This window comes from Mustelus asterias, chromosome 1 (assembly GCF_964213995.1).
Source record: "Mustelus asterias chromosome 1, sMusAst1.hap1.1, whole genome shotgun sequence".
Lineage (NCBI taxonomy): Eukaryota > Metazoa > Chordata > Chondrichthyes > Carcharhiniformes > Triakidae > Mustelus > Mustelus asterias.
The window spans coordinates 95,579,687-95,606,159 of record NC_135801.1 but is presented as its reverse complement, the minus strand read 5'-3'; the positions used below and the strand labels follow the sequence as shown (position 1 = coordinate 95,606,159).

Sequence of the window (26,473 nt, the reverse complement as noted above, 5' to 3'; positions counted from 1 at the left end):
GTTCAGTTTTCCACGTAGGAGTGACGGAATTAGAAGTGGTTTTATGTCTGATTTCTCTATTGGAGAAGGGGAAAATCCAGAAGTAATTCTTGAAGCCGGGGAAGAGCATCACTCCTCAGCAGAGCTGAGGCACAGTTCCCTCTTTGCATGGGAGAAACATTTGTTTTCTGGTTTTGGGTGGGGTGGGGGGGGTGTCAGGAAAGAGATCTGCTCTATTGCCAATTGGTCCAAGAGAGAATGGAAGTGTGGAGAAGAGACAGATGTAAAAGTGCAGATGCAGAGAAAAGGGATTAAGAAGAGAAGGAAAATACAGAGGGGAGTGGGAAAAGAGGGAAAGGTGCTGGAATGGGTGGAGAAGAGAGAATTGGAAGAAGATTTGGGCAGAGTAGAAGTCATGGCAATTTTGTGAGCTGTGTAAGGTCAACAAAATTCAGTGGAGGAGGACAAAGCCAGAATGCTCCATGGTGAAAATAAAAATATTCAAACAGCTGGTGGGTAGTGATGATGTGGGATGGTGAGAGGATGATAGATTCAGAGGAGGACCAAAATGCTGCTTTTTATTTGCATAACGCAGGGGTTAGGGCCAACGTGCCTCTTGGTGCAGGTAGGCGTTGGATCAACATGTTTCCAACTGGAATGGGGGGCCTTAAACTTCTGTGGAGGGAGAAGGTTTATTTAAGATTAATCTTTTGTTCAGTTTGTTGGAGAGAAGGAGCAAGGTTTCAATACACTTTGTAGGCGAGTACGAGACAGAAAATTACCTGGGTGTTTTGGTTGTGGCTGACTTTCCTTTTGGATAAAGCCTACCACTTGCTGCAATATTACTGATCCATGTGTGCTTCTCTCAGTGATCAAAGGGTTTTCTGGATTTTTCTTTCCTGCACTGATATTTGCCAAGCTTTTCCCTGCTGCTGCTAGTGGTGCTCCTGAGTTCTGTCAGGAGGAGGAAGAGCCAATGCAGGAGCGGGGGGGAGTGCGGGGGGGGGGGGGGGGGTCAGGATTTCATTGTTGACGCTATGATTGCAAACTGTTGTCTGTCAGTTACAATCCTGGGCATTGCACTTTTTCTGGAATCATCAAAGCCATTACCATTGGAGCCATTTAATAGCAGAGCTGCTGTGGATGACTTGCTACTTCTGCTCTCTGTTTGCTGCTTTCATCCACAGCAGTTGCCCAAAGGGATAACTTAAATTTGGATGGTGAACATTTTACTGTAATCTTTTATGCCCTATTTGCATGTTATGCAAAATCACTGCAGTGTTGTTTGCATCAGCTTAAATCAGCTTTTGAAGTAGTTTGTATTATTCAACCACACATTTTGAAAATTGCAATAGTTCTTAACTCATAAGTGTGCTTTGGCTATTTGATAGTAATGGCAGATAAAATTTAAATTGATCATGAATTTAATTTGTAGAACTCAAATTAATTGACCAAACAGACATATCATTACATACTTGCATATTTACAAATATGCTAAGTCCTTGATGAAAATTAAAATCTATATATAACAAGGTTATTTACTCATTGACCATGACAAACCATCTAACCTCCCTTTGCGAGATGTATTTTACAGATAATACATTTGGAATATTCAGAAACATTGGTCCTAATATTTACAGGGAGGTGGGAAGGGTGCAGGGAAGCTGAACACAGTTGAAGTATTTAACAAGGCCAGAGACAGGGAGGTCCTACCAGCCTTAAAGGTAGCACTGCATGATGATTTTTTAATGTTCCATTTCCTGCCCCGCAGCTGACTAAATTGACAAACTGGTCAGCAGCCAGGAGGGAAAATCTGTTGTGGCCATAGCCAGAGACACTTGGAGATAGATGCCGGCAATTCAGGGTAGAGGGTGTGAGGGGATGAAATGTGGGATTTTGCTAATTAAGGCAGAGGGGAGATTATGGCCATTGAGGCTAGGAATGGGGGAGGGGTGAGTTAAGGTCAGCAATTGTAGCAGTGGTGATAGGGAAGCCCAGGTGGGCATGGGGAGATAGAAGGATCCTGGGGTCCAAAAGAGAGAACTCCTGGTCCACACGGAGTTCTGGAAAAGCATTTACCTTGTTGAGTCAAGAACTCCCACCTCCTTTTTAATGCTGTATTTCCTAACCCCTGCAAACTCTGTGCAGCAACAGTGAATTTTTAATCAGGCTCCCAGAGCACTGTGGGAGCGCGATTCCCACCTCCCCACAGCAGCATCTTCAGCTGCCCCGATATCCATATCTATTAAAAAGCCAGAAGGTATGCCCCCTGCCCCCGCCTCCCCCCTCCCCGTGACCTTTCCTGGCTGTCATTGGGGATTGGGATAAATATCAGAAACATTGTGTTAATTGTAAGGTCTGACATCATTAGCATTGACACCATATACTATGCACTGTTGAGTACTTGAATTAAGTTATTTGTACACTTGTTAATCTGTGCTGTTAGTGTCCTGTGAATAATCTGTTAATATACTGCTAGTGAAGTCAGTTGAACATTGGTGGAAACTCTTGTTAAATCGATTATCCAATGTATTGAGTGATTTTCCTTTTCTCTTTTTTTGTCTCACAGTAATGGCTTTTTCTTCTCTTTCTTTGCTGCCCACAGGTCTGAGCTACAATATCTCAGTGGGATTAGGGAGTAGGTTTTGCTTATATTGTACTAATTAAGAAACTGCATGCATAAACTTTAATTATCCAATGCTTTTATTGACATATGCAACCTGCTAAACTTAACCTCACATTAGATTCTTCTTTTCAGCGTTTGTAGTAAGTGAACATAATGGCTCGAATTTTTGTATTGAGGGAAGGGGTCTGTGCCTTAGCGTGAATGACACCAGTGCCCTGATTCCAAAAGTCCCACTGAATCTGACACTCACCATTTCCATTTTCACCAGGGCAAGAATGGGGACAGGTTGTACTTTACATATTTGTGATTCACAGAGGCACCCACACATATAAAAGTGCAGCTGCCTTCAAACAGATGCAATTTTTGTTTGTGGGTTACATGTGGGCTTTAGATCTTTGAGCAAAAGGTCTAAAGGTGTCAGAGTTATATGGAGATGTAGGTGTCCTTTGGGAGAGGTCATGTACCCTTTGGGATTGTTAAAAGTAGACATTAATGTGCATAAAAAATGGATAAACTCAGTGGAACTGAATATCAAGATGTTTTGGAATAAAAGCAAACAGCAATAGAAAAATTAGTGCTTACAGTTTCACTAGCTGTATGTTTACATAAGCTTTAGGGTTATCATTAAAGGATTAGTGCTGCAAGACAGATTCCACAACCCTATCATTATCACTGTAAGGGCCTTATAAATTCACAGTTTGACTGACAACCCCAAGTGATTATAAAGGCTTTGTACTTGTTATGAGTACAAGTGTTTGTTTTCATAAGAGATTAAGTCCTTGAAGGAGAGGTTTGTTTTAATAATGGATTATGTACTTGAAGACGTTAAATGTATTGAATGGCTTTTTAGAAGGAGAGTTTTTTTGAACAGTGAAATAATCAATAGACACTTTGAATTTTATTTCATCTCACCTGGCTCCAGAGGTTTGTCCATGGTAGATACTGGGTGAGTTGGCATGGAGAGTGTAAGGGAAAAGGGTGGTGGGTTGAGAGGCATATGTTTTCATGGAGGGGCCATGAGGGGCCATGAAGCTCAATGGGGGGCATGAAGTGGCATGAGTAGGCATGGACTTGGCATGGAGAGTGTGCGAGGGGTAAAGGCTGTTTCTGGTTTTATTGTTTTTTATATGTGTTGTAGGTAAATAATACCTCTGAGACTAGTCGTGAGTCCAAGTACAGTAGTTTATTTTCACAATTGTGGGAGAAGTCTGATCCCTAACGCGATCTCCAGACTTCTCACCGAATATGAGTTAAGATCAAATATTTATACAAATATTTTTGCCCCTGGTCACATCCGCATCTTCCCACAATTATTGCTGCCTCAGAGATTCCATCCTTCGTGTAGTCCGCTTAATCGTGGCCATCTCAAGGCTGTCTGTTTTGTCGCCTCTATGTGGACTCCTGTGGGTTGTTTAGATTATACGTTTGCACAAACAAGTTAACTGACGTACAGGGGCCTATATAACGCTTTATAGCGGTGAGGATGAATAGTATATAATAAATATATATGAATCTATGATTATACGATCACAGAAGGCATACATGTCAGCTCCACCGTGTTAAACAAAGGTACATAATATAACTGAACATAAAATGGAGTCTAGCTTAGCTTATACCAGCTGGGTTAGCCACATTCCTGAACACGATTAGCTGGGAACAGCAGGAACAGCTGTTTCTCTTATCTGGTTTGGATGCACAAAAACAATGTACTCTACAGTACTTCTCACAAGTCTCTAAGTATTACAGAGTTCGGGTCTCAATGTTTAAGTGTTACAAGGTTCATTAACCCATTCCCGTCTTCAGTATGGCTGAGACAAAGTCCTAGAGCTCCAAGGTTCACGTCTGCATTCAGCATCGCCTGCGGCTGCCTCAGCACTGAATCTGGGGATGGCAGGCCCAACTGTCACTAATCCACACCATCTTCCCCTGCTCCCCAGACTGAAAATTCAAACATCTTTCTTCCGAGTTGGGTTTGCGGAGTTGGAAATTTTCCAGAATCTGTGTTTCCAACATGGGAGCAGAAATTTGGTCCAGAACCAGGGATAGGCCATTCAGCCCCTCAAGACTGTTCCACCATTCATGAGATCATGGCTGACTTTATAACCTCCACTTTGCTCCCTATATTTTAATACCTTTGGCTAACAATCTCAATTTTAAAATTAACAATTGATCTGGCATCAATTGTCATTTGCTGACGAGAATTCCAAACTTCCGCCACCCTTGGAGTGAAGAAGTGCTTCCTTAGGTGCTATTTAATGGAGGTGATGGGGTCTAGCCCACCATATGGAGAGCTGGTGAGGATCCTACTTCACCTCCTTTAGGGAAGACCAGCTGTATTAAGTGCCACTCTGAAAATGGTCAGACCTCCCCGGGATCAAGGACCTGGGCTGAAGTCCTGTTGTACTGAATGGCAGAGCCGTCAGGGAGGTAGTTGGGTGGTGCTGGTTCAAACACCCACCTGAGGCCTTGTATTGTCTGTCAGCAGGCCACAAGTGAGTGATAGTGCGAGGGGTGTTGGAAGTAGGAATCAGAAGAGATCAGGGGCAAGAGGCTCAGCAGAAAGTGCAGGGGCTGGTTCAGTGAGCATGCCCACTTCCCAATGTGGAGTATCTCAATCAGACACTAAGTTCTTTTGAATGAGGGATCCCTACCCCACACCGGGAGCTCACAAGCAACTCTGCACAAGTTTTCTGGCCATGGTTCTCGCATAGTGAACCCCCATGCCTACTAATGGTTAAGACCAATGATTAATTGCTCATTTAGTGGACTCAATTGGCAATGGTGGAAGAAGGCCATCTATGGGCCTTCCCACCATGGACTTAATCAGGGTGGAAACAGGAAAGTGGAGGAATCCCCACCCCCTATTCTCCCACTTGATTAAATGCTCTCTGCCACCAAACTTGCCAAATGGGTGGGCATTAACTTCCACCTCTGATTTCAGTCCTGAAAGGTCTGACTCTAATTTTTAAACTGTTCCACTGGCCATTGAATCCTCAACTGGCTGAAATAGATTTGCCCAATCTAATGAATTATTCCCCTTAATATCTATAAAATTTGGATCAAATCACTCCATAAACTCTCCACGTAGTTTAGTCCTTGGTGTCCAGGTATCATTCTAGTAAAACTAAGCTGCACTCATTTCAGACATAGATAATATTTGCACAGTGAACTGAAGTTGAAATTCACCTGCCAGATGGTCAGTGGCATTGTATAATCACAGTAATAGATTTAAAAATGTATATTTAGTAGTTTGAATGAATCCAGAAAATGATCTCCAAATTTAGATGCACTGAATAGATTAAGTACTCAGTGCTAAAACCATAGGCCAGAATTCTCCGTCCTCTCCGCGGCTGGAATTCTCCGGTCCCACTTCAGTGAATGGAAATTTAGTTGAGCGCCAAATTCTCCATTCTTGCTGGCAGTGGTCGTGGGGTGTGAATAGCCAGTGAATTCCAGCCATAATTTCTCCACAGCGAGAGTTACTGACCTCAGTTGTACACACTTAGTGACAAGGAGAGCCCAGTGATTTCTCAAGAAAGGAAAAAAACCTGAGGCCGCCCTCCGCTACTCTTGTGTCTGGTTATCCTTCCAGCTGGCCAGAGCACAAAACTGCCGAAGCAGAAGAGGAAAAACTGAATAATGAAAATGTAAATAATGTAGTCAGAAGGGATGACAAACTTGTAAAATTCTTTCTATGTCTTTGTAATTAATATTATACCTCAATTAACTGAACTTTTAATTAGAAGAACACATTTTAGGTGCCACTATGAACTGCTGGGCCATCAGCTAGGAACCACTGGGTGCTAATGAAGAATATATAGGATCTAAGGTTATTCTATATGAATCCAGGCCTGAAAATGTGTAGCATGTGTTGTAAGCGTATTCAGATACATTCTCTATGCTGTTAATGCTAAATTTGGGTTTGTTGCTCCATTATATCGTCATTGTCTATAGGAATAATGCCAGAAGACTGGAGGATAGCAAATGTTGTCCCCTTGTTCAAGAAGGGAAGTAGAGACAACCCTGGTAATTATAGACCAGTGAGCCTTACTTCTGTTGTGGGCAAAGTTTTGGAAAGGATTATAAGAGATAGGATTTAAAATCATCGAGAAAGGAATAATTTGATTAGGGATAGTCAACACGGTTTTGTGAAGGGTAGGTCGTGCCTCACAAACCTTATTGAGTTCTTTGAGAAGGTGACCAAAGAGGTGGATGAGGGTAAAGCAGTTGATGTGGTGTATATGGATTTCAGTAAAGCGTTTGATAAGGTTCCCCACGGTAAGCTATTGCAGAAGATACGGAGGCATGGGATTGAGGGTGATTTAGCAGTTTGGATCAGGAATTGGCTAGCTGTAAGAAGACAGAGGGTGGTGGTTGATGGGAAATGTTCATCCTGGAGTTCAGTTACTAGTGGTGTACCGCAAGGATCTGTTTTGGGGCCACTGCTGTTTGTCATTTTTATAAATGACCTGGATGAGGGCGTCGAAGGATAGGTTCGTAAATTTGTGGATGACACTAAAGTCGGTGGAGTTGTGGACAGTGCGGAAGGTTGTTGCAGGTTACAGAGGGACATAGATAAGCTGCAGTGCTGGGCTGAGAGGTGGCAAATGGAGTTCAATGCGGAAAAGTGTGAGGTGATTCACTTTGGAAGGAGTAACAGGATTACAGAGTACTGGGCTAATGGTAAGATACTTGGTAGTGTGGATGAGCAGAGAGATCTCGGTGTCCATGTGCTTAGATCCCTGAAAGTTGGCACCCAGGTTGATAGGGTTGTTAAGAAGGCGTACGGAGTGTTAGCTTTTATTGGTAGAGGGATTGAGTTTCGCAGCCAGGAAGTCATGTTGCAGCTGTACAAAACTCTGGTGCGGCCGCACTTGGAGTTTTGCGTACAGTTCTGGTCACTGCATTATCGGAAGGATGTGGATCTGTTGGAAAGGGTGCAGAGGAGATTTACCAGGATGTTGCCTGGTATGGTGGGAAGGTCTTATGAGGAAAGGCTGAGGGACTTGACGTTGCTTTCGTTAGAGAGAAGAAGGTTAAAAGGTGACTTAATAGAGGCATACAAGATGATCAGAGGATTAGATAGGGTGGATAGTGGGAGCCTTTTTCCTCGGATGGGGATAGCTAAATTGAGGGGTGATAGATATAGGACAGATGTCAGAGGTAGGTTCTTTACTCAGAGAGTAGTAAGGGCGTGGAATGCCTTGCCTGCAGCAGTAGTGGACTCGCCAACATTAAGGGCATTTAAATGGTCATTGGATAAACATATGGATGATATTGGCATAGTGTAGGTTAGATGGGCTTTAGATTGGTTTCACTGGTCAGCGCAACATCGAGGGCCGAAGGGCCTGTACTGCGCTGTAATGTTTATGTTCTATTATCTAGCCAGTGAAATTGGTGCCAGTTTACAAATTGATCTGAATAAATGTGGATTAAAATATATTCTGACATATCCCTGGATAGACTTTATTAGGAATCCTATTTGATTTGGGCTCATGTGCATCATTTAATTAAAATCTCTGTTTTTGTTTGTGCTCTAATGGATACATAATTTTCAGCACCCTTGGATAGAAAAAGATGAAAATAGTTTTAAATGATCATTTGTAACACTTGCATTATGAGCAACATTATTGCAGCTTTTTGTTTCATTTGTGACAGCAGGAGGGAAGGAAACTCTAACATTAACTGATTCTACTATACCTGTGGACCTAAGACCAAAGTCACTTATGTTTCTGGGCATTGAGCAACAGCTGCTGCAGAATGGTGAGTTTAAAATGTTGAGAAAAGAAAGCTTGCCATTTACTTCATGATATTAGTGGGTGAGTGATTAATGCTTTTCTCTAGCATTGTCTTGTTTTGTTATACATACCAGCACGAAGCCATTTATTTAAATAGGTTAATCCTTGCGTAAAAGAATACACAAGGGAGTGTCACATGAACACATTACTCACTGCATAGTCATAGATGCATGATTACTGAGAAGGTGGAATTCTTTGCCATGTGGCGTGGTGAAAACATACTCTTGTTGCATTTAAGGGGAGGCCTCGTACATTTTATGAGGGAGAAGGAATTGGAGGCACATGGGACCCGCTGTAAAAAGGTAATTACAGTGGGAGGAGGCTCCTATGGCCTATTTTTGTTCTGTAGATTCAATGTAATTAATCTGCTAATACTACCAAAGATCATTTATAGGGTAACACTATTTGATTGGTCCTCAACTGGTCAGACCATTCAGTGGTGACACAGCAGGCAAGAATTTATTTCCTTCCAGCATTAACATTACACTGATTTTGGAAAGGGTAAAGATTGTTTTTTTTAATATAAAATTTGAACCATTGGCAGCTACTTGGCAATGCCTACAATAATGCCATCTTGGATTATAGCAGGAGATGGATAAGAGTATCCCTGGGTGATGCTCTGAACAATTACTTTTCTTGTGTGTAGGATAAAGGTCTGACATAGAAAGGGTTAACATGGGATTGGTTATGGTACTGCCCACACTGTGATGACAAGGAACACATGATCTAGAGGGCAGCCTTGTACTGAACAGAGACGTGTGGAGAGGCAAGCATGGAGACAGCCCATGGCTTTGACCTCATGCTGTATATATGTATGTAGTTCTGAGTAGCTAATAAACACTTACTATACTCAGAATTTCTTTATGAAACTTACCGAACTACATACACTAATTTGCAACATGGTGGCAGTGAAGGATGGACTCAAAAGCATGAAAAATACAGAAACTACAGAGCTGACATTCAATGTGAAATGCAAATTCTTCAAGGCCACTTAGGACATATCTTCAGTTCAAAAGCATCAACAATGGTAGACCCAGGGGAAACTAAAATTATCAGCGATTTCTCAACACCATCCTTGAATCCACACCTTCAGAGATTCCTACATATGGTGAATCAGATAACAACATATTTTCTCAATTTGGCACAGGTCACAGAACATCTGAAGTATCATTAAAGTATCATATGGAAGGCTCCCGGAAAAGGTTACATCATAAGGGGTTGTCGGCCCATTCTTCATGGCAATGCCTCTACCAACTAGAGTCCACCTAGCAACCAAGCAATTCTCATGAATGGATGTTCCATTTACATTTGGTTTTCATGCGAACTGTCCTAATGAGTGCAAGACAAAAATCTTCAACAACTTATGCTTTTTTCAGTAATACTCAGGTCTGTACTATCAAACGAACCTTTACATTACTCATACCACCCACCCCTGAAGAGAGACCAGGTTGATGCTGGGACACATGCCAAGAGCATGCGTTTGGTTGCGTCAAAGCCATGCTGCTGCTCTCAGATGACCTCCTGGCTTACGATGACTCATCCCTGCCTCGTGCCATAGCCATGGATGGTTCATCCACAGGCCTCGGAGCAGGCTTATTACTGGAACAACTGGACAGAACTTGCTAGCCAGTGTGTTACATATCCTGAGGACCGTCAAACATAGAGACATAAAATGCCATGATCGAAAAAGAAGCTCTTGCAGTCCCATGGAGACTGTTGACCTTTATTTGTCTGAAGGTCAACATTGAAACGAATCATCATAAGTCAATGGTCTCACTGCTAGATGAGAAGGAACTGTCAGAGACATTCCCAAGAATCCATGAATGGCTCATGAGGTTCACATACAAGACGGGATACACCCAGGGGAATAAAAAACCAGCAACTGTGGAGACACTTTACAGGACCACAATGGACCTTCCAATGAAACATGATTTTAACCTGATCAGGGAGCTTGGATCAGACTCACAATTGGTGTGGTGACACCTTCCGGCGACCACACCAAAACTCTAGCAAATCCGCTAGGAACAGACATAAGATGATGAGTGTACCCGCATCCACCATTACTATCAACAGCAGTGACCGAGCGGTAGTACCATGAAGACTTGGTTTGAGCAGCAGAAGCACTTTCCTGCCATTGATCTGCTGGTACTCAATGAGCGGCTGGTCATTCCAACCTCCCTTCAGCTGAAGATCCTCCAAAGAATACTCCTGGGCCACCTGGGCATTTTCAAATGCAGGCCCTGGGCCCAATCCGTTGTGTGATGGGCAGGCATTTCAAGAGCAATTGAGGACATTATAGTGAACTGCCAAGCATGTGTGCAATACAAGCAGGACCAGAGGGAACCCCTTATCCCCACATGGTTCCCAACCAGGCAATGGGAACAGTTGGGCATTGATTTATTTGTCTTCAATGGCAGATTCTTCCACATTGCGGTGGACTACTTCTCTCAATGGATTGAGGTGAAGAAGCAATTGTACAATCACAGATGCGATGGTGAGACTGTTGAAGGAGAGGTTCATGAGCCATAGCATCCTGGACCAAATAGTGTCAGATAACAGTCCACAATTTGCAAACGGAAACTTCACCCAATTTACCATCACTTATGGTTTCCAGCACCAGGGGTGGGTGGTATGAGTAATGTAAATGTTCGTTTGATAGTACAGACCTGAGTATTGCTGAAAAAAGCATAAGTAGTTGAATATTTTTGTCTTGCACTCATTAGGACAGTTCGCATGAAAACCAAATGTAAATGGAACAACCATTCATGAGAAGAGTGTTGCTTGGTTGCTAGGTGGACTCTAGTTGGTAGAGGCATTGCCCTGGAGAATGGGCCGACAACCCCTTATGATGTAACCTTTTCCGGGAGCCTTCCATATGATACTTTAATGAAGGCTTTTTGGGAACCAGATATCAAAGCCATCATTCTCTATTCTGGTTCCTGTCTGGGAATTCGATCAGGTTAGTGAAGTCAGACCTTTTTCCTGTTGCTGTGCTTATCATTACCAAATAGCCATTGAGCCCTCTGGGTGATCATGAATCACATTGCTTATAATGTGTTCCAGCATCTGCCTTCAACAGACATCCAGCTGACAGGCCGATTATCCCCATGATTCTTTCCATTTCTTAAGTATTTGGAACACATGAGCCTCCCTCTCTGTTCACCGGAATCATCCCAAATCTCAGAACGATTGAATAAACGAACCAGTGCTGACAGAATACATGTGCCATTCTTCAGCACTCTGGGGTAAATAGTATCATACTTTGCAGCATGTTCGGCCTTAAGTGCCTTAATCCTAGTTTAGACTATTCTGCAGTTACTTCTATTGAATCAATTTCAGCAACAATATTGTTACCGTAGCATTATCTTCAGTCGTGAAAACCATTGCAAATTATCCATTCAGCACTTTAGCCAAATCCTGATCCTCTTACCGACTGTACCACGATTCAATCTCTCAGAGGACCAGTGTGGTCTTTAATCATTTTCTAGCTTCAAACATAACTGAAAAAAGCTTTATCATTGCTGCTATTCCTGCCCACACTCCCTCTTTTCTGGTACCTTTTTAGTATCTCCAATGGCGGTTTCAGTTATCCGTCTTTGTTGATTTTTTCTTGACAGTTATTCACTTTATGCCAAATGTGTTTCACATTGAGTTTCATACAAATGTTCCCATTTAGGCTTCCATTTACTCTGTACAGGTCTTTGTATCTAAGGAGTATACGCCCCATAAATGTTTATTGAAGTAACCTGTCACTCACTTTCTATATCATAGTCATTCTACCTTCCCAAGTTTGGCCTCTGATTTGAAAATCAGATGCAATTAAACACGTGCATGGTTTCCCCCCTCCCACTTCCCCCCTCCATCAGTAAGACATCATCCCAGAATCACTACTGAAGAATAAGGGCAAAATTCTCCCCAAAATATTCTAAGTGTCGAATTTGCATGATTAATGGAGTAATTCACACTGTTTTTTTCAGTGGGAGTTCAGGGAAGATTCTCCCACACACTGTGCATCAGCTTGAATATCATTACATTTCAAGGGGTGGGGCCTATTCCCGCTGGAGAGGCTGAAATCAGTGCTCTGAGCGGGCCACTGCGCATGTGCCGATTGTCAGTGCCGAGATCAATGCAGACACAGCGGCCCTGCACTGCCAGCCTCCCGATCACTAGTGAGCTCGATCGCTGGCCAGCCCCAAGACCCCTGCAACGCCGGCTCCCTGACCCCCCCCAACCCCACCAATTTCACCTCCCCTGACAGTAACCCTCTCCCGCAGTGCCAACCCCCCCCCCCCCCCCCCCCCTTCCTGGCCTCCCTTCCTCCCCCATAATCCCTATGCAGAGTGGCAGCGGTAGCCCCCACCCTCACCAATTGCCTTTCAGACTCCACAACCCCCATTGGCTCTACTCCCTTGGCACTGACCCATGCCCGATAGGAAATGCCAAGGTGCCCCCTAAGCATTGGCACTTTGCCCCTTGGGCAGTACCAAGGTGCCAATGCCCAGGGGGCTACCCCCACCCTCCCCACTGCCCAACCCTCCGGGGGGCCCCAATAGCCCCTACTTCACTCGAGCGGGATTGGGCCGCTAGTTCTCCATTAGTAAACGCCGCTGGAGTAAACCACTCTGGCAGGGGGGTTGGGAGATGCCAGCGGGCCCGTAGACTTCAGTTCCGGGCCCACTAATCTCATTTAAATTATATTCAAATGACCATTGAAATGGTCTTTGTGCCTCCCCACTGATTTCCAGTGTGGAGCAGATGCCACTGGAAATCTGGCGCTGGGGGACACTAGTGGGGCACGAATGCACACGCGAACCCCGCAAATCGCCGGCCGCGGGATTCTCCTGGCCCGTTGCACTAAAAAATTAGCCCAGCGGGATGGGAGAATCGCTCTCCTAAGGGTGGAATCCTCCCACCAAACCCACGATGGGCAGGAGCAGAAAATCTAGCAGGAGCCAAAATGTCAGAAACTTGCCAGCAATTCTCCCAATGACAGATTAAGGGCGGGTTGGTCTTCCCGCTGGGTGGTGGTGAAATGCCAGTTGCATTCATGTTCATCAAAACAACTGTCCGCCAGTGTCCTGTCAAACCTTCAAATTTTGCATCATGCTAACGGGAAATCACGTCAGCGTCAAATCTGATTGCTAAAGAGTGGTACGCACAAGATGGCCCTCATTTGGCAAGAGACTTCAAGGTGAGTGCAACAACGTTTTCTGCTGTAATGCTACACTGTTCCTGATGTACTGTGCACCACTCTGCTGGAACAGATTGGTTCCTGCCCCCTCCATCTCCATGTCGAGCTGGTCTCCATGGACAGCTGCTGGACCCATGACCCCTCTTTGTTTCACCAAGTCAGAACAATACTGCACCTCGGGTTGGGGAGTGCAGGGTTCTCCTTCCCTCTGGTGCCACACGCCAGTGTCTATCCGGACAGCCTGTGCTGCGGGACTCATACAACCACTGCAAAAAAAGGTCCGAAATTCGACACTGGGTGGGGTGCGATGTGAGGCCGAGATGGATTGGCGATGACAATGGGGACAATGTGGAAGTGGGGGCTGTGCGAGGAGGGAGCGTGAGGGAAGGTTGGGGACTCAGAATGTCAAGTACAGGGGCAAGGAGGTGGAAGAAAAAGACGAACAATGGAAGGCAGGAGGCGGACTGAGGGGAGGGAAGCTGGAACACGACAAGCCTGCAGGAAAGCTCACAAACAAGAGGGATACACATCATTGACTGGAAGGGGTTGGATGAAGATCCCAGATGTAGTGGGTAGAGGTCCAAGTGGGGTTTGGGCACCTTGCAGGTGATGGGCTTGGGGGCGGGAAGATGGTTGAATCGAGGAACAGACTTCTTGCTCACCTTTTCCTGTGTTGCTGACATCCTGCACAGTCTGGTGAATACAGGTTGGCCGGGGAGAGTGATAGAAGTGTGCTGGGCTGGTGTTTAATATGGCACCGGGAGCTTCGAATCTGCCAGTTGAGGGCAGGTGGACAAATCAGCTGCCGGCCCGCCAGGAGAGTTGGAGGGGAACTCACCTGTGCATAATTAATGAGATTCTAAATGCAGAATGTGGCGTAGGATCCTGCCATTCTGGTCAGCATGACAGACTATAAGACACAGTAGTAGAAGGAAGCCATTTGGCCCATCGGGTCTGCTCCACCATTCAAAGAGATCATGACTTCTAATATGATAAGCTTTAATTCCACTTTCCCACCTTATTCCTTATAACTTTTGATTGCCTTACTGATTAAAAATCTGTCTATCTCAGCTGGAGCCACCCACCGCCACACTTCTTCTCAAAATGGGAGAATTCCACCCCAAATCCAATAGATTATTTTCTTTAGGAGAAGATGAGAAGTCATTGTTGACCATATAAAATATTTCTGTTTCCCTCCTTGCTACATTGCTACCCTAAATACATTTAATTGAGAACCCGCATGACAATATCACTACACTATTACAGCCTTTATCATCTGTAAAACATGCTCCCCATCTTTCTGAACCTTTTTACTCTACTCTTAACTTGACTATTCCCACAGAGTCCTGACCGATTTTTAACATTCTACTTGTTGTAAACTTGAGGTCACTCAAAACACTTTGCCCATGTCCTTACTTGGGCCAAATGTTATTTATCCATCATGCTTGTGTTCACTGACTGACATTGGCTCAATCAATGCCTCAATTTAAGACTCTTATATCTGTTTTCCAGTCTCTTTTTGGCCTCGCCCCATGTCAACTCTGTAATCTCCTCCAGCTGCACAATTTCCACAGATGCCGCTGGATCTCCTGAGTTTTTTCCAATACTTCCTCATTGACCAAGCTTTTGGCCATCTGCCCTAATGTCACCTTATGTGGATGGGTGTCAGATTTTGCTTCAAAATGTTCCTGTAAAATGCTTTGGGCTGTTTAGTACATTAAAGCTCCTATATAAAAATAGTTGTTTGTCCTGGGTGTCTATGACACGTGGCAATATTAATCAACTCTAGGCCCAGAATTTCACATTGCTTGGGCAAGTGCGTGTCCAACCTTGAAGCACAAGAAATTGCTTGAGAAGACCTCAGGGCCCACGTCCTGATGTCACCATGCACTTGTGTGATATTTCAGTCGGAGGGTAAAGGCAAGGGTCGGACGCACTTCTGCTGACAATCATACAGGCAATTTAACCCATTAAGGGGCCAATTGGCCAGACATCCTTTACATTTTAGCTGTAACTTCAATCCAGGCCAAATTAAATGTTAGGACTGAAATAAAATTTAAAAAGGTGTCCGGGGACTGAGGATTGTGTTTAAATGTACTGCACAGACACTTTTTGCAGTGTTCTTCCATCAGGATATATTTTGTACTGGTCTGCCGCTCCCTGAGGCAGCTCCACAGCAACTGTCCCCTTGAGGGAACAGATTAGAAGCTCCAACCCACACCCTCCCCTTTCCCAGTGCCCATTTCACACTGACTGCTGGCTACTTGTCCAAGCAGCATGAAAAATGTTCCAAGGCCGATCACGGCTGGAAGTAGGTTTCGTGCCCTCTTCCAGGCCCACCTAGTATGTGCCCAATGGGCAAACAATTCAGGCCACTAATACAAATTGTTTCAGCTCCTCTTTGTTGACGAATACCCTCTGTTTATCACAGTTGCATCCTCGTTCATAAATAGAGCTTGATTTATGACTTTGTAACATGTTCTACCAATCCGAATCGTCAGCCTATACCTTTTCAACTGAACTTTAGGGCTGGCCTTTACAACCAGCCATTGCCATAATTGCTGATGCCTGTAATTCTAGAATTTACATCGAAACGTTTTAAAGAATTTTTTTGTTACCTCATGTGATTTTGTCTAATTAAATTGCCTTGTTCCTTGTAATTAGAACTAAACAAGTTTTTAATATTGCCATCGGTAGCACTTTGGTTTCCAGTCCTTTAGGAACTGCATACAAAATTAGCTTTTTGTGTCTTGATCCCAATTAGCTCAATTGCCTCGCAATTACTCCTTTCAAAAACAATTCGGAACTGATTTATATGAACACATCCCTCCTGGAAAAAAACATACTTCACTGACAAACATCCTCTAGTTCTCCATGAAGACCAGTTTTTCCTTTGTGCTCAGAGCCTCCCGCCAATTATTAAAGTAAATGATCCTGCTGTCTTTTGTGTCCACTTACTAAGTTTAAGAATTCTGAAAAAGGACAGGAATTAGAAGTGATTCAGAAATGGATTGAGTTATTAGAAAAAATGAATACTCATGCTATTTTATCAGTCTTTAACTTGTTCTTGTGCATCCTTTTTCTCATAAAATTAGTTATTAAATATTGGAAAGGTTATCTGCTCTATCTACCGATGAGATGCAGGAGAGCTGGGCGACCCTTACTGTTTCCATATAGATTGCAGCAGTGGACTACTAACTCCAGGAATCTGAAACCCTCCATTTTCCAGCCAAGAACTGACATTTTAACTCAGCATCTTGCTCTCACTTCCACATTTTTAAAAGTTTATTAGTGTCAAAAAAAAGCTGACATTAACACTGTAATGAAGTTAGTGAAAATCCCCTAGTCACCACACTCCGGCGCCTGTTCAGGTACACTGAGGGTGAATTTAGTTAGCATGGCCAATGCACCTAACCAGCACGTTTTTCGGACTGTGGGAGGAAACCGGAGCACCCGGAGGAAACCCACGCAGACACTGGGAGAACGTGCAAACTCCGCACAGACAGCGATCTAAGCCGGGAATCGAACCCGGGTCCCATCCTTGGCCTGTTGCAATGCTCCAATGAAGGCTGGCGAAGCTGGAGGAGCAGCATCTCATCTTCCAGTAGGGCACGTTGTCACCCCCGGGACTCGAGGTTGAGTTTGCAGCTTTAGATTGTGACCTTTCTCCTCCATCTTAAACCCCTTTTTTTTTAATATCCCATACACGTATTGCCTCAATGCACCCCCCCTCACACCAGACCACCTATATTTCATTCTTAAGGTTGCTATATTTTGCTGCAATCTCTCACTGCTACACTTTAAAATTGAATGCTTTTTTTCTCTCTTCAGTTCTGGTGAAGAATCAAAAGGACTCAAAACGTTAACTCTGTTTTCTCACATTACAGATGCTGCCTGAGTTTTCCCAGCATCCTCTGTTCTTGTATATCTAAGGAAATAAAGGAGGGAATCAAATTGAAAGAAAATGAATACAAAATGGCAAAGATTAGTGGGAACCTCGAGGATTGGGAAATCGTTAAAGTGCAGCAGAAAGCCACGAAAAAAGCTATAAAGAAAGATAAGATGGATTATGAGAGTAAACCAGCTCAGAATATAAAAACAGATAGCAAAAGTTTCTACAAATATATAAAACGAGAAAGAGTGGCAAAAGTAAGACCATAAGACCATAAGACATAGGAGCGGAAGTAAGGCCATTCGGCCCATCGAGTCCACTCCACCATTCAATCATGGTTGATTTCAACTCCATTTACCCGCTCTCTCCCCATAGCCCTTAATTCCTCGAGAAATCAAGAATTTATCAATTTCTGTCTTGAAGACGCTCAACGTCTCGGCCTCCACAGCCCTCTGTGGCAATGAATTCCACAGACCCACCACTCTCTGGCTGAAGAAATTTCTCCTCATCTCTGTTCTAAAGTGACTCCCTTTTATTCTAAGGCTGTGCCCCCGCGTCCTAGTCTCCCCTGTTAATGGAAACAACTTCCCTACGTCCATCCTATCTAAGCCGTTCATTATCTTGTAAGTTTCTATCAGATCTCCCCTCAACCTCCTAAACTCCAATGAATATAATCCCACGATCCTCAGACGTTCATCGTATGTCAGGCCTACCATTCCTGGGATCATCCGTGTGAATCTCCGCTGGACCCGCTCCAGTGCCAGTATGTCCTTCCTGAGGTGTGGGGCCCAAACATTGGTCCTTTAGAGGACGAGAAGGGGGATGTAATAACTGGAAATGAGAAAATGGCTGAGGCATTGAGCAGGTATTTTGTGTCAGTCTTCACAGTGGAAGACACAAATAACATGCCAAAAATTGATGACAGGAAGGCTATGGCAGGTGAAAACCTAGAAACTATCATTATCACGAAAGAGGTAGTGTTGGGCAAGTTAATTGTGCTAAAGGTAGACAAGTCTCCTGGCCCTGATGGAATGCATCCCAGGGTACTAAAAGAGGTGGCGGGAGAAATAGCAAATGCACTAGTGGTAATTTACCAAAATTCGCTGGACTCTGGGGTGGTTCCTGCAGATTGGAAAACAGCAAATGTGATGGCACTGTTTAAAAAAGGAGGTAGACAAAAGGCAGCTAACTATAGGCCGGTTAGCTTAACTTCTGTAGTAGGGAAAATGCTTGAATCTATCATCAAGGTAGAAACAGCGAGACATCTGGATATAAATTGTCCCATTGGTAAGACGCAGCATGGGTTCATGAAGGGCAGGTCATGTTTGATTAACTTGATGGAATTCTTTGAGAACATTACATGTGCAGTGGACAATGGGGAACCTGTGGATGTGGTGTATCTGGATTTCCAGAAGGCATTTGACAAGGTGCCGCACCAAAGACTGTTACATAAGATAAAGTGCACAGTGTTACGGGTAATGTATTAGCATGGATAGAGGATTGGTTAACTAACAGAAAGCAAAGAGTGGGGGTAAATGGGTGTTTTTCTGGTTGGCAATCAGTGACTAGTGGTGTGCCTCAGGGATCAGTGGTGGGACTGCAATTGTTTACGATTTACATAGATGATTTGGAGTTGGGGACCAAGTGTAGTGTGTCAAAATTCGCAGATGACACTAAGATGGGTGGAAGAGCAAAGTGTTCAGAGGACGCTGAAAGTCTGCAAAGGGATATAGATAATCTAAGTGAGTGGGTGAGGGTCTGGCAGATGGAGTACAATGTTGGCAAATGTGAGGTCATCCATTTTGGTAGGAATAACAGCAAAATGGACTATTATTTAAATGGTAAAAAATTGCAGCATGCTGCTGTGCAGAGGAACCTGGGTGTCCTTGTGCAGGAATCTCAAGGAGTTGGTTTGCAGGTGGAGCAGTAATTAAGAAGGCAAATGGAATTTTGTCCTTCATTGCTAGAGGGATGGAGTTTAAAAACAGTGAGATTATGTTGCAGCTGTATAAGGTGCTGGTGAGGCCACACCTGGAGTACTGTGTACAGTTTTATTTACTTGAGAAATGATATACTGGCACTGGAGGGGGTGCAGAGGAGATTCACTAGGTTGATTCCGGAGTTGAGAGGATTGGCTTATGAGGAGAGACTGAGTAGACTGGGGCTATACTCATTGGAATTCAGAAGAATGCAGGGAGATCTTATAGAAACATATAAAATTATGAAGGGAATAGATAAGATAGAAGCAGGGAAATTGTTTCCACTGGCAGGTGAAACTAGAACTAGGGGACATAGCCTCAAAATAAGGGGAAGCAGATGTAGGACTGAGTTGAGGAGGAACTTCTTCACACAAAGGGTTGTGAATCTGTGGAATTCCCTGCCCAGTGAAGCAGTTGAGGCTACCTCACTGAATGTTTTTAAGGCAAGGATAGAGAAATTTTTGACCAGTAAAGGAATTAAGGGTTATGATGAGTGGGCAGTTAAGTGGAGCTGAGTCCACAAAAAGATCAGTCATGATCTTATTGAATGGCGGAACAGGCTTGAGGGGCCAGCTGGCCTACTCCTGCTCCTAGTTCTTATGTTTCAGATTCCAGCATCCACAGTATTTTGTTTATATTACTGACATGACTAATCTGCTTTTTCTTAATTTGTCCAGTTTGTGGCTCTGGGAGTGATTCTGAAATACCCTCAGTCTAAGAACCTAGGCTGCAAATTTCGATTCTGTGGCACCACGGGTTTCAATGCTATGGGAGCCTAGTGGGGCTAAAAATGGTAACCAATCTGCTTCTGCCCACTGCTAACAACACAGGATACCAGCGCTTCCCAAACCTTTTCCCACTGTGACCCCATCTTGAAGCTGGGAAACTGCCATGAGCACCAAGTGAGAGCTGGGTTGGAGAGGGATCCAAGTTACGATCTGTTATAGACATCCAGAACAAATAATAACAACTGTATTTAGTATGACTTTTAAAGTAACAAAACAAAGATTTTTTTTCTACTGAATCTAATTTGTCCCTTACTAAAAGAGAAAACTCATAGTTTAGCTTATTTAATTATGAATACAAAAGAGGCTGTTTATTCCAAATACATTCTTGGTAGGTTTGAAATTTTTATTAAGCTTGATAGAAGCCACTCCATTGAATTTTGACCTCAACCCCACATCCCCTAGGTTTTAACCCACCTGAGGGAAATAGCCAACTATCGGAAAATCTCAAAACGTCAAAGCTGTCTGAAATTTCTCCCTGACTTCTGGAGGCAATCAAGGATATCCATGCTGCAGCAGAGTTTAAGCATGCTTCAAGGAGTATTTAATTACACACTACTCCATCTCCTGTGGCTTTGTATATGAATAATTTAGATGAAGCTGAGGCATCAGTAAATATAGACAGGCATGTGGGGTGGGGCCGCTGGTAATTTGACTAGGGTTAAGAAGAAACAGTTACACTGGAAGGGGAGGTAAGAGGATGATAGAGGGAGAGGAGAATAGGTAGCAGGAAGATGGAGAAGGGCCGAAAGAGGAGCAGAGGCAGATTGGGTGGGCAAAGATTTCTTAAATTAATTTGTGACGTGTGTCAATGGCAATTCAGCCACTCAGTTGTATCAATCGCTACAAAGTCTCAACAAAGAAATGAAACCAGACAGCCTCTCTGGCATTGACCTAGGTACTGGAAAAGACAACAGCTGGAGGACCCAGCAAAGTCCTCCTTACTAACATCTGGAGGCTAGTGACAAAATTTGGGAGAGCTGTCTCACAGACTAGTCAAGCAACTGCCTGACATAGTCATTGTCACGGAATCATATCTTACAGATATCGCCCCAGACACCACCATTACCATCCCTGGATATGTCCTGTCCCACTGGCAGGATAGACCCAACAGAGCTGGCGGCACAGTGCCAGCAGAGGTGATGGCACAGTGGTATACAGTCAGGAGGGAGTTGCCCAGGGAGTCATTAACATTGACTCTGGACCCCATGAAGTCTCATGGCTTCAGGTTAAACACGGACAAGGTAACCTCTTACTGGTTACCACGTACCGTCCTCCTTCGGCTGATGAATTGGTGCTCCTCCATGTTGAACAACACTTGGAGAAAGCACTAAGGGTGGCAAGGGTGCAAAGTGCACTCTGGGTGGGGGAGTTCAATATTCATCAGTGGCTCTGCAGCAGCACTACTGATCGAGCTGGTCAAGTCCTAAAGGATATAACTGCTAGACTGGGTGTGCAGCAGGTGGTGAAGGAACCAACAAGAGGGAAAAACATACTTAACCTCATCCTTACGAATCTGCCAGTTGCAGATGCATCTGTCCATGACAGTATCAGTTAGAGTTACCACCGCACAGTCCATGTGGAAACGAAGTCCTGCCTTCACATTGAGAATATCCTCCATCATGTTGTGTGGTACTATCACTATGCTAAATAGGACAGACTTCAAACACATCTAACAACCCAAGACTGGGCATCCATGAGGCGCTGTGGGCCATCAACAGCAGCGGAATTGTACTCCAGCACAATCTGCAACCTCATGGCCCGGCATATCCCCCACTCAACCATTAGTAGACAGAGGAAACGTCTGTGATTTTAATTCCTTGCCCTTAAGTGGCCACTTAATTCCTCAATTTTTAAGCTGGCAGATGAATAACAACTTGAGGTCGGGGGAGGGGGGGGGGAGAGACACGGACAGAAAAGCAACCAAACCTACTTTTGGATAGGAAAGTGGAGGGGGGGGGGGGGGGGGGGGGGGCGCGGAGAGTTTGGGATGGTGAGTTTGGTGGCGGTGTGGGTTGAGGGATACCTCCATAAAGAGCCATTTTCTGACAGGCAGTCCCCTTCCGTCAAGGCCTGAAGACCTCTGGACATCCTCCTCCCCTCACCAGCCTATCCACCAGGACCCCAAATACCCTCCATCATGACATCCCTATCGTTCCCTACTCGATTCCCCTGCCACTTACCTCATCTTTGGCTCCTGTACTTAGTTCTTGGCGTGTTGCTGCAGTGCCTCTTCCACACACTAGAGCGCTTGCCTGGAGTGGGTAGAGAGCTTTCAGCCAATCTGATTAGCCAACAGCTTTCCAAGACGGGACTTCTGCCCAAATGAGAAGCGAAGTTCCACTTTCTGCCAATCATCAGACCATGAAATGGCAGTGTGCATGTGTTTCATGCCACCTCTCCAGATGGCAGTGGCCTGGACCCCGTCATCCTAAAAATTTAGGCCAGATGACCAAGGAGACACAACATGGGAGAAGAGTGGGGAAGCAGATGTGAATGTAGCAGGGGACCAGAATATAATTTGAGGAAGGAGTGGTGACAGACACACTGGGGTCACATGTCAGAATTGCGCTAATCCTGGGTGTTGGAAAGGAGGAGTGGGGCCCTGGTTAAAAGTGGGAAGGGACATGAGTGAGGCACAGCAAGTTCCAGCAGGAGGGCCATTCAGGCTGTAGAAGAGGTTGGTGACAGTTATGTACTAGGAAGATATAAGAACATAAGAAATAGGAGCAGGAGTAGGCCATCTGGCCCTTCGAGCCTGCCCCGCCATTCAACAAGATCATGGCTGATCTGAAGCGAATCAGTTCCACTTACCCGCCTGCTCCCCATATCCCCTAATTCCCTTATCGATCAGAAAACTATCTACCCGTGTACAATTAAAAGCAGAAAGCATTCACTAAATAGTTGAAAATAAACCTGCCTTGAGAAAAACAACATGACATTGGAACTGTGATAGAAATTTTAGATCTTTGCACCACAGGGTCAACTGGTGTCCAGTGCAGTGTCACGTACTGCCATTTTAATGGGGAAATCAGACCAGATGGGTGTTAGCAGATATGAGAGATGTAGATAAGGAATGTTGACAAGTGATATATAATTGCCATTATTCTTGTAATTTACAATTCAGCAACTTAAAAAAAAGATTGACAGAGCAATAACATTTTTTGTTGCGAGTCTGCAACACATCTATTACTTTTAACAAGAAAAAGATCTTGAGTATCTTCTTTTGTTTGAGTTATGTTAAATTTGTACCTCTCCCGTTTGTGATTACTGTTTCAAGTTGGGAAATCTATTTATATCTATATATGTACTTGTCAGCGATTCAAAGAGCTGTACCAACTCCACTTTTATTTCTTCCATTGAAAACACTTATGAGTGCAGAGAGTGGTGACTTCAGTTCTTTTTGTGCATAAGATATTTATAGTTGGTCCATGAAACATTAATGTAACTGTCAATATGTGATCCTTATTCTATTTGTCAATAGTTTTTACATATTATAAAATATATGTTTTACCCTCCATTGCAGATGTTTGATGTTGACGTAATCCTTCTTTCCCTTGTGTGCACAGTTTAAACTTTTCATAAAACATGCCGTATATTGATTGTTTAAAAAAAAATTCATTGATTCACAGATCAATTTAAAGGTCAAGGAACTCCACCTCAGTCTTCAGCACCAGAATTCTCTGGCAAGGAGAAAAAATCCACAGAATCTGAAGAAATGCAGGTGGAACGAAAGGATAGTTGCGGAAGTCCAGTATTTTTACCTTTACAAACAGACTCCCAGACAATGGATATTTATCCATCAGTGTCCCAATCCAATCCAGGAAATGAAATAGCAAAAATGACTGAGAAGTTAGTTACTGCTGAGTTAAGCGATGGTTGTAATGAAACAGGCGCTTTGAAAGGGCAATGCATCGTGACATCTCAGAATGATGATGATATTTCACCTGTTTCTGAATCCCCACCAGCCAGAACAAATGCAGCAAACCCATCTGATTCTGAGCGTGACCACTGGATACAAAATAATGAATTATCTGATGCTCTGGGAAGCAACATAAATTGCACGTCATCAAACATGACTTCCAAAACACATTCTGATTCTCAGTTGCACAGCTTGTTGACCACAGATCTGTCAATATTTGAGGGTTCCACAGAAAGTACTGATGAAAATCATGGAGAAAATATAGCATAATTTGATTGTTAGCTTTATATTTTAGTTTGCTCCGATAGTTTAAAGATTATTGTCCTTAATTAAAAATTATGATAAAGCTCTTAAACTTGATTTGAGACCAAGGAGGAACTGTAATTATTATGAAAACAGATCATCAGCACTTGTTGGATGTGATGTGAATGTTTATGTGTTTTGTTTGGTGAACCGAATTCAATCAAAGTCAGCCTATTCCCACATCCGAAATGGTAAAGTAAAATAAATAATTGCATTGATCGCTACCTATTGAAAAATATAATAAGGGTAGGGTTTTCATCAAAAGCTACTCCTATCTTTTTTCCAAGCACACAATATTAACAGAAAATCAATTTATAATACTTTTGCTTCCTTATTTAGGGTGGAATGACTTGAGGAACCAGTAGAAAGTCATCAGTGGAATATGATTTTCACACTATTGGATTTAAAAATGTTTCTGCCAAAAACAAGAGATTTATCTGGGTAATATTCTTCAGCAGGAACCCTGACCTTGTTTCACAACAGTTGCTGGAAATAGGAGGAGTTGTAGCTTGAAAATTAAATGAGAAAAATTGTGGTGGTTTACCCTTTTAATACACCCTGACCGAACTGGTGTGTACTTTTCTCATTTTTTATTTCTGATTTCCAGCAATTTGCATCTTTTAAAATTCATTTTAGAACTTGCAACTTTCTTCTTATAAATTGCTGTGTTGCAAGTGAAATCCCTCCAGATCAAAATGAAATGTGGTAAAGGAGCAAGACACATGGCTGCTGTCACAGTGACTTCATTAAGTAAGACAAGAATTATTCTTGGAATAGAGAAAGGAACTCTTTCCACGGGTTTTATATTTACTAACAGTGATGTGTCACCTATTGCATATTGGCAGGCAACAGCCCCAATTCCCAACATGAGCATTAAATTGGTTCATTCATAAGTTGCTAGCATAAGATTTATACAAAACTTTGATTTTCCCATTTGAAGAAGTAAAGAAGTTGGGAGGAAAAGGAAATGACATTGTCAATATTGCATTTTTTCCATGTTTCATTAACAACTCAAGACTTGTTACACCTGGAGGATATGTTCATTGTGGTAATATGAATAATGCATTTGTTTTAGTAATTATTTTTATTAATTAGCATTGATTTGCCAGTGACAAGAACCACATAGAAACTGTGTGCTGAATTTTATAGCTTGTGTGTTTTATGCTAGAAGCAAGAATATACTAATGAAATTTACTAATTATTTATGGGGGTGGGGAGTGAGAGGTCGTGGTCCTTTACTGGAGAGTCCACTCACAGAACTATCACATTTTCTGTAACTCTTCTAACTTGATTTTCTGTGGAATTCTGATCTAGCAACTTTCTAAGAATGATCAAGTTCACAATTTGTGTATGTTTATAATGGTGATAATTACAAGGGTAATGGAGAGAATTGTGATGAATTTGCACTATTTTAAGGACAACGATAGTCAGGCAGGGGCACAGCATTAGCATTCCAAAGATTGTTTTCCATGCTGATGATTCTGTAATCATAGGTATTTGTTCTTTACTTTGGCAACAACCTTTTCCATTTCACACCTTATACTTAAATCAAAAGCAGCATCAGAGAAGACCGCAGAATGGAGGAAAATAACAATACCTTTTGATTGAATCTGAGGGGAAATAAATTGCCTATGTAAATAATCATGCCCTCATGTCATTTTATGTGTGACTTATAATTTTGTTGGTGATGGAAATTAGATTGTTCACAATATTTAATGTTTTCTGGGTTACCAATAGCCATTGCACAGGGAAATAACTGGGCTATTATTTTGCTTGGCACTTGATTGAAGTTTTGTTGTAGGCTGCGTGCCATCATCGGATCCCTGTCAGAAAGGATTCTTTTTTAATGAACTTGCGAGGATTGAGCTGGCTTATTTTTTAAATGAGGATCATCTCCATGCAGAAAAATACGTGTTAAAGAGAGATTATTGACACCTTGGAGTTCTTGAGTATGTTTAATTCCACATATTTTCCCAAAACAGCCTGCCATATATTGGC

General features: G+C 43.2%; 1 protein-coding gene across 3 annotated transcripts in view; it reads left to right on the top strand.

Moving 5' to 3' along the window:
* ccdc149a (coiled-coil domain containing 149a) overlaps positions 1-26,110 on the top strand; it is a 124,419-nt gene extending 98,309 nt beyond the window's left edge. The window contains exons 11-13 of one of the 3 annotated variants that reach the window (XM_078215502.1): positions 2,585-2,617; positions 8,267-8,368; positions 23,883-25,034. In XM_078215502.1, coding sequence (XP_078071628.1) covers positions 2,585-2,617; positions 8,267-8,368; positions 23,883-24,442 — 695 coding nt within the window. In that variant the 3' untranslated portion in view covers positions 24,443-25,034. Of the gene's footprint in view, positions 1-2,584; positions 2,618-8,263; positions 8,369-23,882 lie in introns of all 3 variants that reach the window. The other 2 variants (XM_078215496.1, XM_078215509.1) reach the window with 2 other exon arrangements.
* The last annotated feature ends 363 nt before the right edge of the window (positions 26,111-26,473 follow it).